Below are 13166 nucleotides of genomic sequence, written 5' to 3'. Positions count from 1 at the left end.
TTCCCCTGCCTTGTGTCACACTGACCACCGCATGTAAGGCTCCCACTCTGGCCACTGTCTTGGTCCTGCTCCAGCTGTCATCCTCCCCTCTGGCTGCTCTCAAACCTGGATTGTCTGGATTCCTCAGGTGTCCGTCCCCAGGCCCTGAGGACAGCTCTCTTCCCTGGCAACGACATCCTTTCTCATGACCTTGAAAATGGGGACCTCCCAAATCCTTGTCTCCTCTCCCCACACTTACCTGTGTGTTTAATGGCTTGCCATCTGTCGCCACCTGGTGGTGTACCCATGCTTCGAACTTAAAATGTTGAAAATAGAATTCCTCAGTAAGAAAGTTGGGGACTTGGTGTGAATTACTTACTCCTGAGTCCATTCCTCTTTGCAAAGTGGGAATAATGGATCTTTCTCATGGGTTCTCTGAGGACAAAGCGAAAAGGTCGATAAGAACCGCTTCCCACAATGCTCAGGAGACAGGAGACCCTCACAGACATGCCCGTCAGCACCACGTCTGTCTTTCCGTTTTCACTGCCCTGCTTCGACTTCTTGGGTCTTACCTCGGGATCACAGCATGATTTCTAACTGGTTTCTCCATACCCTATCTCTACTCCTGCTGTTCCTTTTAATCACCGGGTGGTCTGCTTTTCTAAAGCATAGCTCTGCTCATATCTGTAATGTGCTCGAGAAGTATCTGGCTTCCTGTGGTCTGTGGATAGAGTCCAAACTCAAGAGTATTCTAACAGTCTGCTCCCAACCCACCAAAACCCTTACTCTCCGCTTCAGGCTTCCTCTGCTCCCAGGGCTGACTGCTTGGCCTGACCTCGTACGTCTGTGGTGCTGTCTTCGCTCCAGCCCCTCACTGCCTGTCCCTTCTCCACAGATCTCCATGTAGATGCTTCCGGTCCTTCAAGCTCAGCTTTCTCACAAAGCGTCACTGTTTCCCTGTTAGATGTCTCCCTCTCTTTTTCTAAATTCTCAGAACTTTTTATTAGCGTTTGTCTTATAGCTCTCATTATCTGTTATGCACCTATGTTATACCTTTCATACTTAGAAAATACACTTGAAAAAGGTGCTGAATTGGTTTGTAATCCATTTGACTAAATGTCCTTGAGTTTGAGATTCGCTGAAGGTTGCTATTGGAACTGAAAGACAGACGTTCCTCTCTGAGATCTTAGAATTGGAGGTCTTAGACCCTGGCCATCTGTCCAGAACCCTCCAGCTCTCAGATGGAGCACGGGAGGGCTGCAACTGACCATCCTCCTGGCGTCCAGAACCAGAACTCAAGTTTCCCAGATTTATTGTCTCTTCCTCCTGATCGAACACGGTGGTTTCAGTAGGCCCAGGAGAAGTTGCTTTCGTTTTTATTAATGAAGAGTAGCCTGCAAAGGGTGATAAATGTCTTGGGAATGAAATGTTTGTGCTGTTGATCATTTACAGGTAAAGGCTTTGTGCGCCTCACTGTTGGACTCAAATGTTCTGGTGCAGAGAAATACTCTGGAAATCGTACTCTTCTTCTTCCCATTTTACAGCTGTCTGGTGAGTCGTTCGTGTTCTTCCAGGGGACCCACTGCTGTTCCCCGGAGATGGGGGGTAGGTAGGACGGAGGTGAGCAGCCACGTGGTGATGGCTGTCTGCGTTCAGCCGACGAAAGGTCCTCGTTCATATTGTGCGGATGGCATTTACGTAGCGGGAGTTGAGAAGCTGCTGTCCATGAGCGACGTGAGCAGCAGCCCTTTTTGAAAACTGCTTTTTGAGGGCGAAGCTCTGTAGGCTGGTGGGGGAGGGCCGCATGGTGAAGTCAGTGACTTAGGTTATCTCTGCCTGCAGTCAAGTTTCCTCTGTCCTCCTCATAGGATTCCAATGAGAGAGCCATTCCCCTGCTCAGGCCTGACATCGTGCGGATTCTCTCGGCTGCCACCCAGACCCTGCTGAGGAGAGATATGTCTCTAAACAGAAGACTTTATGCGTGGCTGCTAGGTACTGAGTGTGCGCAGTAACTGGGAGTTGACATGAAACCTTTTAATGCTGACTGTGGAATAAATTTCGATCTTGCTGGTACATTTCTGAATCATGAAGTGTAGAAACAACACGCCGAGTGTGGCACTGGTCAGTTGAGTTCTGCCTACACCACAGCCTTGGTTATTTTGCAGCTATTACTTTAAAAACAGAGAAATGATCAATGAGATTTCGAAAGTGCTAACCGAATTCCATTTTAATAAGCTCGAAATGCCACAGAACATTGTAGCAAAACCTCATTCATGCAGAAGCCAGTTGCTATGGAGACGTTTCCTGGGATGAGGGCATGTGAGCGAAAACCCACAAAAGCGGAATACGTGTGAAAGGAGGTTTTGTGTGGAGGGGCATGTCTGTGGCGTTGAGATGTTCGGGAACGTTTGGCTAACTTGGGGAGAGCATGAGAACCCAGGCCTGTGTTTGGGATTTTACAGTCTATAAACTGGTAGGGAAGGAGCCCTTCCTTGACTGTGGGTCGAAAGGCTTCACAGGGACAGAGTCCAGGAAATCACAAGCAGAAAGGGTAGCACTTCCATGAATTTCATGAATTCCCGTATTCACGTACCTAATGGTGCACAGAGCAATTGTGAAAGGACTCTACAGCTTTTTTTTTCAGACTTTATTTTTCTAGAGCAGTTTTAGGCTTACAGCAAAATTAAGAGGAGGTTACAGATTTCCCATGTAGCCCCATTACCCCACAGGCGTAGCCTGCCCGTCACCCACATCCCACCCAGAGTGACGAACCCACACTGACGCCTCAGCACGCTCACTCCACGTTAGGCTTCCCTCTCGGTGTTGTGCACTCGGTGCGTTTGGACAAATGTATAATGACACGTATCCACCATTACAGTAGCGTAGAGTGTTTTCGCTGCCCTAAACACCCTCAGCTGCATAGCTCTTTTTTAAATCCCCAACACACAGATCTTATCACATCAGAGTCAGAAAGTCCTCGACCCGTTCTTCCCTCCCTTCCCCTGGTTATACAGCACTTTGAGAAGTCACTGCATGGAAGCTTAGAAGCGTTTCAAGAGGGGCAGCTGTAGGCTCTTTAGGCATGCTCATCAGAAGGATGATTTTGCTAAATGCATAGCTCCCTCTTAGAGGCTTGACCGGCTGTGGATAGAGAGGACTGGGGACCCAAGGGACCCGAGTTCGGCACCAGCTCCGACTTACTCAGCTACAGGTTCTTTGCTTGTACCATGAGGATGCTGTTCCTTGCCCTGAAATCCTCAGAATTCCCCAGGGCTCAAAGTGAGGACATGCAGATGAGAAAACCTTGATTTCACGTAGTGCCATAAATATAAACACTGGTTTTTAACAACGATCCTAATTCTGTTAGATCTTGGTAATCACACCTGTCAAAGACTGTTATGGGGAATTCTTGAGACAAACTAACTTGGTGCCAGCTGAGTTGGAACTCTGCCTGTCTGATCCTTAATTAACAGCCACTGTCAGAAGAAGAGCATGTGATTTGGTCTTGCTGGATCTGGTTTGTTTTCTGTTGAAGGAATTATATTTTTAGAAATATAGCATGAGACCCTCGCATCATATGACGTACTTTGTAAGTATAGATCTCTTTGCAGCTCGTGATGCTTTTTCTTTTACAGGTTCAGATATCAAAGGAAAGACCATTGTGCCGGAGTCTGAAATCTCGAATTCTTACGAAGACCAGTCCTTGTATTTTTTTGAAAAATATTCCAAGGATCTTTTAGTTGAGGTAAAGTTGCATTTCTGGGAAGTCGACCCCCGTCCGGACATTCCTGATCTTGTTCTAAAGTGCGTTTCTCTGCGGGACCTCAGCTAGGGACATTCTGTGTACTCAATGCTGTGTGACTGGTTTTCTCTGTCCCAGAGAACAACCAGTAATGTCATACTTTACTGTGTCCAGTATCCTAGTATTTGGCTTTTTTTTTAGGCGAGGTAACCCTTGGTTGACCTCACAGATTGCAAGGACCTCGTCAGCTTACGATCCCTTATTTTCTATTTTTCCCTTATTTTTTATTTTTTACACCCACAGCACCTGGTCTTCCTAGGTGGTCTCCCATCCAAGGCTTTTTTTTGTTCTAACAGGGGCTGGCTGAGCTGTTGCACCAGGAGCTCTCCGATGCCGACGCGGAGGAGCGCCACCACGCGTACCTGAGGCCTTTCCGCATCCTCGTCAGTCTGCTCGACAAGCCGGAAATCGGTACTGTTAGCAGGCCTGCCCCACGTCCTGTGCCTGTCACACATCACGCGCTGCCCGTTCTCAGAGCGTTAAAACACGGCGGGACACAATCAGCGTGTTGTTCTGAGTGTAATTTAATCTTTGGAATTTCAGAACCTCAAAGTACTTGAGTCGTGTTATGTGGCTCACCACTTAGAAGTTCTGGCAATAGCGTGAACGTTTTTATTAGGAGAATACCTTTGAGGTTCCATGTGCACGGCCGTGCACGCGCCCACCCAGCACACGCGGTCCTGACGTCGTAAGGACGTTTCTTCAATCGGATGTCATACGTCAAATGAGCTCTGACTTTATCTTCAGGAAAACAGGAGATCCTCCTCCATCTTTTTGCCTTGTGACCCTGGGCAAGCCGCTTCTGCCATTTGGGCCTCAGTCCCTTCCTCTGTCACGTGGAAGGGGCGAACTAGCCTCTGGTTCCTAAGGGTCCCCCTTAAACACTGTGGCCCTGTGGGCATCAGCAGAGAACAGTGAGCTGCTCTCCTCTGCTTAAAAAAGATGGCTACAATATCCATTCGCTGTATGATCTCGACCTATAATCACTTCAACATCGTAATGGGGAAGAAAATCCTCATCATCTCTGTGGGATTTGAACCTCGATGGCGTCATCTGAGGCTCAGATGCGCCCACCACCTGGTTGCTGTTTCCTTGTCCCTCTGGCCTCAGCATGCAGACCCTTTGCTTATTCATTGACAGACAGGCACAGAGCATCTTCGGTGTGGCAGGGATGGCTTAGGCTCTGGGGGTACCAGGGAGAAAACGCTTCTGGTCAAGTTAGAAGGAAGGCAGACCCTGAGGTCCTGGTGTGTTTTCACTGTTGTTAATACTAATGGCTGACATTTTTTGAGCAAGTGTTTTGTGCTGAGCGATTTGCATATATGTTTAATATGTGTCTCCATACGTACCCCCAGGCCTCCAAGAACCCTGAGATGGGCGTCTTACTCTACTCATTTCACAGAGAGACTAAGTTTGAACAGGGTGAGTCGTTTGCCTGAGGCCACCCAGGACCTGGGAGCGGAACTCGGTGTTTGACGTCGGAGCCTAAGCTCTCTGACAAGACACTGCTGCTTACCTGATCGCTCTCAGACTTACCGTGTCCGAGATGTCTCTCGGAGCACACGTGAACTTGTATTGCATGGCGTCAGCAGCTCTAGCCACTCCTGTCCAAAGTCAGAGCATGAAGCTTTTGTCCCTCCAGGCTCCGCCCTTAAGTGCTACATAAAGCTACTTCTGCGCTGTGCAGACTCTCCCCCCGCCTTGGTCAGCTAGCGATGGTGCCAGTGGCTTTTTCTCTTAGTGTGGAGTGACTGCAGCTCTGAGAAGCCATGGTTTAGTCTAAAAAATGAAGCGAGTTATATAACTATATTGGGAGCTTACTGTGTGACTTGGGGAAGTAGTCAAAGAAGGAAATGTAACTTAGCATTTTGACGGTGGGTGTTTTATATCGAGGCTGTAGGCCTTGGTGAGCCAGCTGAGGCGTTGCTGGCAGCCCGGGTTCCTGGTCGCATTTTCTGGAAGGGCATTAATGGCAGGCTTCTGCCCAATTATAATGGCCATTTAATTTGCTCTCTGGTTATTTATTGTCCAAAGGAAGACGACGCTGTCTTACCTGTTCTATTGTTCTGAGGCTTCAGTCACTGATCGGGGCAGGGAGCTGGCCTTGCTTGTAAAAAGTGCTTGGTGTCCTTGTGCAGCAGGTGAAAGATGGGGTTAATCTGCTGATCGCTTTTTACACAGCTTGTTGACAGCGCTTTCTTCTTCTCTGAGTCAATCCTGTTTTCATCCCTCTGCGGATGTGGGTGAGAGTCACTCCCTTCGCTGCCCGATGGTCGCCATGTGTAGAGCAGACATGTCCAGCCGCCTTCCCCTGCCTACTTGGCCACGGTGCTCCTCTAATGTCGAGCCAGCCCAGTTCTTTCATGCGCTTTTCAGGACTGGTGTTACTTCTGTGGTGTTCCCCTTGTGATGAAAAGAATTCCAAGTAGAAACGTTGCCTCGCTCTGTCCATGTTTATAGTGAGTAATGTCTCAGGCTGAGCAGTTCATGCACGTTTAACACCTTGCACATGTGCCCTGGCTCCACCTAACAGAATCTGGACCAGGCAGGTTACTTAACCTCCGTTCCATCCCCTTATCTGTAATCAGGACGGCAATGTAGTACCTGTTCGTGTCACTACTATGAAGATTTGAAGATTAAGTAAGTTACTAGATATAAAATGCTTAGACCAGTGTCCAGCTCTACAAAAATGTTGGCCATTTTCATGGATGTTTTTCCCCAGCTAAAGTCATGGTCACAACTAAAGTTTCTGTGCATTTTAGACTATATGAATTGTCTGTGTACACAGAGTTAACTCTGTGTTTCCTACGTATGTCATTTGTTGATTTAAAATTGGATCGTTGATCTTTCTCTGGCCATTTCCTTTTTAACTGCAGGGCCTCAAGTGGTTGAGAATTTGTTTCTCGAAGTCATCCGGGCCTTTTATTCCTACTGCAAAGATGCTCTCGGCTCTGATCTTCAACTTAGCTACACTCAGAGTGGAAATTCGCTGATAAGGTATAGGTTTGACCTCCAACGTTACACTCTTCCTCCCTTCCTGATGCCATGATTTCTCTTCCTCTGTTGTTTATTGTAAGTTGTGAAGAGCTAGAGAGTGGAGTGGAGATGCGGCATAGGTTGTCACTTAGGTAACCTCCATCCTTCAGTCAGCCAGCATGAATTGGCTGTTCCCTCGTGAGTACTCTGAGGGGTTTGAAAGGAGTGTGGTCCACTTTCTGCGCTAGCCTAGGATATACGAACCATATTTATCGATCAAGTATGAAAAGTCCTTCAACGAAGGTGACTGCATCTAGATTAGCCAAGTAGTGAGCTGCGGGGGAAGGGCAGCTGTGTGGGGGGTGAGGTCAGGAAGTGGAGCCAGGGGCGGGGGTCAGCTGGAAACTAGTGTGGGGGGGCCATGGTAAGGGCACCTGGAGGGCACATGCTGCAGGACCCTGAGGGCAGACGGGTTTGAGAGAAAGACATGCTGACTGAAAGTACATGTTATCTATCAATCTGTGTTTTGTTTTTCTTCTTTTTAAGACAGTACAACCTCTTCCTTTTTACTTTATTCTCAATATAATTTCCTGCTGCCTGAATTGGCATAGGGTGTATTGAAAATTTAAATTGATTGGAAGATTTTTTTGGTTTATTAATTGTGAACATACTAAGATTTCTTAGTGTTTGCTTTCTTTTTCTTAGAGTAGTTTATTATTTTTCTGAATATAAAAGCAGTAATATATGCTCATTATAGAATATACTAATATTTGAAGGTATCAAGAAAAGAGATATCACCCTTAATCCCACTGCCCTTCAGAGAAAAACCTAAAACATTTTCATTTCTTTTCAGACTTTTAACTTTTAATGCCTATATATATAGGGGTGGGCGGAGGCAGAGAGACAGAGACAGACAGAAACCTACTTTTTTTTAAAGGTGGAATTACACTCACTATTTAGTTGCCTGTTTTTTTAAATGCAAGTTATGAGTAGCTGTGTTCTCTTCTCTTGTGGAAAATAGTGGTTGCCTGAGACCCTTAGGTAGGGTTTGTCACTTACTAAGAAATCCTGACTGGTCGGCCAGTCTCTTGCCGACTGACCTTTAGATGGGTTCTGCCTCGTCAGTGTTTGTAACGGCCTTGCAGTGGTACCCTTATGCACACATCCCGTGTGGCCGAGCAAGGGTCTCTGTAGGATAAACCCCTAGAGAAAATTTCCTGAGTCACAGGAGATGCACCTTTACGCGTTAGCCACGTTTCCCTCCCAAGTTCTCGCCCTGTGTTCTTCCACCATAGAGAGTATCCAGTTACCTACAGTTGGACTAGAACTGGTTTTCTATATCACATTCTTTTTACGATAGCTCTCAAGCTTATTTCTGAGAATAAATCAGCATAAATGCTGTTTAGGATGACATTATGCATATTTTTTCCTATGTAAGAACAGTAATATTTTTTATCTTTAACCGAGTTTGTCGGTCCCTCTAGAAATAAATTGTAAATGGTCAAATGAATTAGTGAATTAGTTTTTCAGACATGGTGTTCTTGTAATGCAGGGTGTTTCATAGATATATTTATTAATATCCCTTTTCCTTTACAGTACAATAAAAGAAAACAGAAATGCCTCTGAGATTGTTAAAACAGTGAATTTGCTGATCACTTCCCTAAGCACAGACTTTCTCTGGGATTATATGATGAGGTGTTTTGAGGATTGCTTTAGGTAAGTATGCAGTTCAGGATAATGAATATTTAGGAAGGATTAGAGGGTTTCATGGTTTCATAGCTGCTTATTGTGGTCAAATTATATATCACTGGCTAAAGTGGGGGTGGTCTGCTGAGTACACGATTGGAAAGAATTCACTTAAAATTATAATAGAATCAAAAACACATAATTCTGAAGTTTCTTTATTATTAAAGTCAAACTTTGGAAAGTCCTCTTGCTTTCTTCACCCAGTGTTTGGAGGCTTGATCTTCTAATGAAGCTTAGTTTTGTAGCTCCGTGACTGGAGAGAGTGAGTGAGTGTATTTGACATCATCACTCTTCTCAAATTCTTATTAAAATTAGTGTCTAACTCGTCAGATAAAAGCTTTCATGTTTTTTAAGATGCCGTAATCAGTTTTACCACCACCTTTAACCCAGCGACTTGCACCACCTCAGGTTTGTGGGCGGGGCATACTCAGGAATCGTGCTGTCCTGCAGAGCCCCACCCACATCGTGTTCCCTGTAAAGGAGAAATAACGGAATCTCTCAAGCCCCATTTTGTCCTGTGAGTTACACTGTAAATCTTCATTCTTGTCACTCTCTTGGAAGGCTCTGTGCTGTCGCACTGTCTTTGTGTATCAGCAGCCGTAATAGAAGCTTTACTTACTAATGTTCGTCATGGGCCACCGTCTGGCCCTCAGGCCTTACAAGCATACTCATTAATGCTTCAGGACACCCCAAAGGGAAGTAGGCAGTCTTGTCGCATAAGAAAGCCAGAGCCCAGAGACACACAGCAAATTAGCAGCAGCCCAGCTTAGAACCCAGGAACGCTCGATGACTTCCCAGGCACCCCCTCTCTGCTGTTCTGCCGCCTCTGGTGCCTTGGAGGCGTTCACACCATCGCGGTTAAACTCATCGTCACTGGACCCATGGACAACAGCCAGGCCCCGCTATACCGAGGCCAGGGTACATTTTGGTCAGCTTAGTTCCATTTCAGAGTTACAAGGTGTGCTTGCTTTATAAAAATAACTACGAAACATTTCAGAGGTAAGAAAGGGCAGAGAATAATGTCAGATACACATGCACCCGTTGCTAGGGTTACTGACACTAGGCTGTTGGTTTTCAGATGTATATTAAAGGAATAATGCGTTACTACCTAGACAGCGCTAGCTGCCCACCATCCCAGCACGTTTTCTCCTTTCCTCCTGCTGGTAACATCCTCCTGCCTGTGTTCTTGTCTGTTCTTTTATGACAATTGTGTATCCAGAATGATAGAGCCTATTTCATCTGTTGGAATTTCACATACGTCGTGGTAAGCTGTATGTGACTCTTTGCAGTGCGCTGTTGCGGGTGAACGGTCCTTTGGGGATTTGTCTGCATTGTCACATACACATCTAGTCCATTCATCTCTAGTGTAGCAGTGCGTCCTATAACTAACCTGGTTTCAGTGTTTTGTTTGTTGCAAATGCTGCTATGGTGACCACCTTTGTCCTATGCCTACACACATAAGCACGGGTTTCTTTAGAGTGGACGCCTAGAGGTAGAATCACTAGGATGTGTGTATGCAGTTCTTTAGTCACTCTCTTGCTAAAATAAACTCCAGTGTAACTAGTGAAGAAAATGAACTCGTCTACGGCCATGCCTCCCTGAACACGCCCAGTCTCGTCTAATCTCGGAAGCTAAGCAGGGTCGGGCCTGGTTAATACTTGGATGGGAGACCATCTAGGAAGACCGGGTGCTGTAGGCGTGAAAGGAAGAAAAGGGAAGGGAAGGGACAGGAGGGGATGGGATTCGGGTTGAGTTGTACCCCAATAGCTGGGTGACCCCAAAGTTACTCTGGAGAACCAATATATACTTTCTAACTTAGCTGTTTAACCCATTGCCAGCTTATTTAACGAGAAGTGTTGAGTTTCGGAGCCATCTCGGCTTGCTCGAGGTGACAGGTGTTGGGCCTGTGTCTCTCTAGCCAGGCTCCTCCCCCGGAACATGCTTTCAGTCTGGCGCTGGGGCCTGGAATTGCTGCTGTTGACAGCGTTGCAGATCTGCTAACGCTTATCGACACTTCTCTGTGTTGGGTTGTTTTAGGCACTGACGCTTAACGATTAGAACTCTAGACATTGTCTTTTATTATGCTTGAAAATAGAATAAGTAACTTTGTTGGAAATTAAAGAAATGCTTGAAATTATTATAGGACAAAGAGTTGATCTGGTTTTCTTTGCTGTGGTTACACAGACCAGGGAAGCCGAGTCCCACGGCCGGGACGAGCAGCAGCCCTCCCCCCACGGTCTCGGAGCTCTGCACCCTCCTCGTGCTCCTCCTGGATGTCATTCCCTTGGTGAGGTCCTCTGGCAAACTGATTTCCTTGATATAGAAATAAATGTGGCAGTGATTTTCTATTAGAAAGGGTGAAGCCACTTGAAAGGAGAGGACAAATGTCCATCAACTTATCTAGATCAAAAAGAAATATTTTGTTTTCCAATTTGGGAATTAAGGTAAAACTTTAGGATCTAAAAAAATTGGATTTTCTAAGATGCTGTTTTGAGGTGAATTTTATTATTTTCCCCTGTGATTGTGAACTGAAAACCATGCCAGCTGACCCTGTTTTTGCTCCACAGGAACTGTACTCTGAGGTGCAGACCCAGTATCTCCCACAGGTGCTCGGCTGCCTGGTGCAGCCTTTGGCTGAGGAGATGGAAGCTCTGAGTTTACCTGAGCTCACACATGCCTTGAAGACGTGTTTCAAAGTGCTCAGCAAAGTCCAGATGCCGCCTTCCTACCTAGACGCAGAGTCCACAAGCGGAAGCCCAGTACGTGCCAAGAGCAGCCGGATGGCTCTGTGCGCTTAAAAGGAGCTGACACCTTCATGGGAGCATGAAGTGTTTAGGGTTGGTTAGGGTAGGAGTAAGGACTAGAATATATGTAGGTAACGTCTAAAATACGCTTCTCAGATCCTCAAGCACCTTCTAAAAGATTTTAGTAGGGAAGTTAACCGCCTTTACTTCGCCCATATTCCTGCTCCTTGCCTGCTGGAGCCCACACCGCGCAGCTAATGGCTAGATACAGCTCACCGTTCAGACATTACTGTGTGCTTGTCTGTCTGTGTGTCATTTTGGTTTTTTTTTCTAATATAAGTGAGATATTAGTTTCCTTGGACTGCAGTCACAAGGTCACTGCACACAGATGAGTGAATCGAGTAACAGAAAGTGCCTGTCTCACAGTTCTGGAGGCCAGGAATCCGAGGTCGGGACAGCAGTGAGGCCGATGTCTGAGAGCGGAGGGAGAGAGTGTCCCGTGCGCCTCCAGCCTCTGGCGTTCCTTGGCTTGTAGACGCATCACCCGACTTTCAGCCTTCATCTTCACAGGGCGTCTTCCCTGTGTGTTCTGTTTGCATTTCCTTTTTGTGAGGTCATATTTGATTAGGGGCCACCCTAATAACCTCATCTTAACTCGATCATCTGCAAGGAGCGATTTATAAAGTCACGTTCACAGGCACTGGAGGTTAGGACTGCATTATGTTTTTTTAGGAAATGCAGTCCAACCCATGACATTAACACTCTTCTCCAACTTGCTAACATATTGATATACACAGAGGTCTCTTATTCTTTTTAAACTTTTGCGTGATAGTCTGCAGTATGGCTTTGGTTTCTCCAGCCACCCTCCTATTGACGTCATTCAGGTTATTTCTGATTTTCCACCGGTAGAAACAGTGCGGCAGTCAGCATCGCCACACAGCTTGTTCATGGTTGCGAGCATTTCTGAAGGATTACTTCCTAGAAATGGATAGTAATCAAGCTTATTTTTTTTTTAAACTAGGAGAGAAGCTGCCAAATTATCCTGCAGAAAGACTAACAATTATAGTTCCACAAACAGTTTGAGGCCCATGGTCTTCGAATTATTTTTATTTTCTACCTTATTTAGAGATTTGAAAATTCTGCCTTTGAAATTTGTTGGATGCAGGGGCAGACAGGAGTGTGAACAGACTAAAAAGTGAGCCATTTTCCAGGAAGCCCTGCCTGGTGGGACTTGAATCTCACCTTATTAGGGGCCACCCTAATAACCTCACAGGTTGCTACCTCAATTTCAAAGTCTTTTTTTTTTCTAGCTGTTCTAGCTATTGAAAAAAATATCCTAAACAGGATTTAAGATACAAAGTTTAACTATGTGTAGACTACAAATTGAGAATATTTTAAAAATTTCATAATACTATTTCATTCTTCCCTAGAGAGCACAATGGGTTAAATGCTGAAGAATTTTAAATTTAATGTAATATCCAAGTAATAGTATAAGGAAAGAGGTTGATTTATTGAAGGTTGAAGTGTCATCTCTTTGGAAAAGCCAAAAATATATATACAGTAGGTCTCCAAATGACATCGTTTCATTCTAAAGTTGATGAGATGCCATAGGAACGTAACCATTGTTTATGTGAATTAGCCTACGGCAAAATTGGGTTCCTTGTTCTTTCTCTTAAAGTCGCAGAACTTATTGCTGACACTAAGCGAGGACTTACTGTACACATATGTATGTGTTTTTATACGTGTGTGTGCGTGTACGTAAACATTTTGTTCTAGCTTTCTCGTTTTATTCATGCCTATATTTTACCCTCAGCCCAGGGTAAAATTCTTATTTTTAAATCTGTCAGAAACTGTTTTTAACTAATTTTTTTAAGCACTGACAGGTCTAAATAAGTAACATAAAGTTGGGCTCACGGCCA

General features: G+C 45.5%; 1 protein-coding gene and 1 pseudogene across 1 annotated transcript in view; both read left to right on the top strand.

Annotated features, from left to right (window-relative positions):
* DOPEY2 (dopey family member 2) overlaps window positions 1–13166 on the top strand; it is a 79425-nt gene that overhangs the window by 25849 nt on the left and 40410 nt on the right. Inside the window, exons 5-12 of the mRNA XM_025050184.1 lie at window positions 1432–1530; window positions 1848–1971; window positions 3615–3724; window positions 4078–4192; window positions 6658–6778; window positions 8354–8473; window positions 10688–10790; window positions 11071–11262. Coding sequence (XP_024905952.1) covers window positions 1432–1530; window positions 1848–1971; window positions 3615–3724; window positions 4078–4192; window positions 6658–6778; window positions 8354–8473; window positions 10688–10790; window positions 11071–11262 — 984 coding nt within the window. The remainder of the gene's footprint in view (window positions 1–1431; window positions 1531–1847; window positions 1972–3614; window positions 3725–4077; window positions 4193–6657; window positions 6779–8353; window positions 8474–10687; window positions 10791–11070; window positions 11263–13166) is intronic.
* LOC112483807 lies at window positions 10084–10202 on the top strand (annotated as a pseudogene).

The sequence above is a fragment of the Pteropus alecto genome, unplaced genomic scaffold, assembly GCF_000325575.1.
Source record: "Pteropus alecto unplaced genomic scaffold, ASM32557v1 scaffold97, whole genome shotgun sequence".
Taxonomy (NCBI): Eukaryota; Metazoa; Chordata; class Mammalia; order Chiroptera; family Pteropodidae; genus Pteropus; species Pteropus alecto.
The sequence above is the reverse complement of the archived record's forward strand: the minus strand, read 5'-3'. Positions and strand labels throughout refer to the sequence as shown.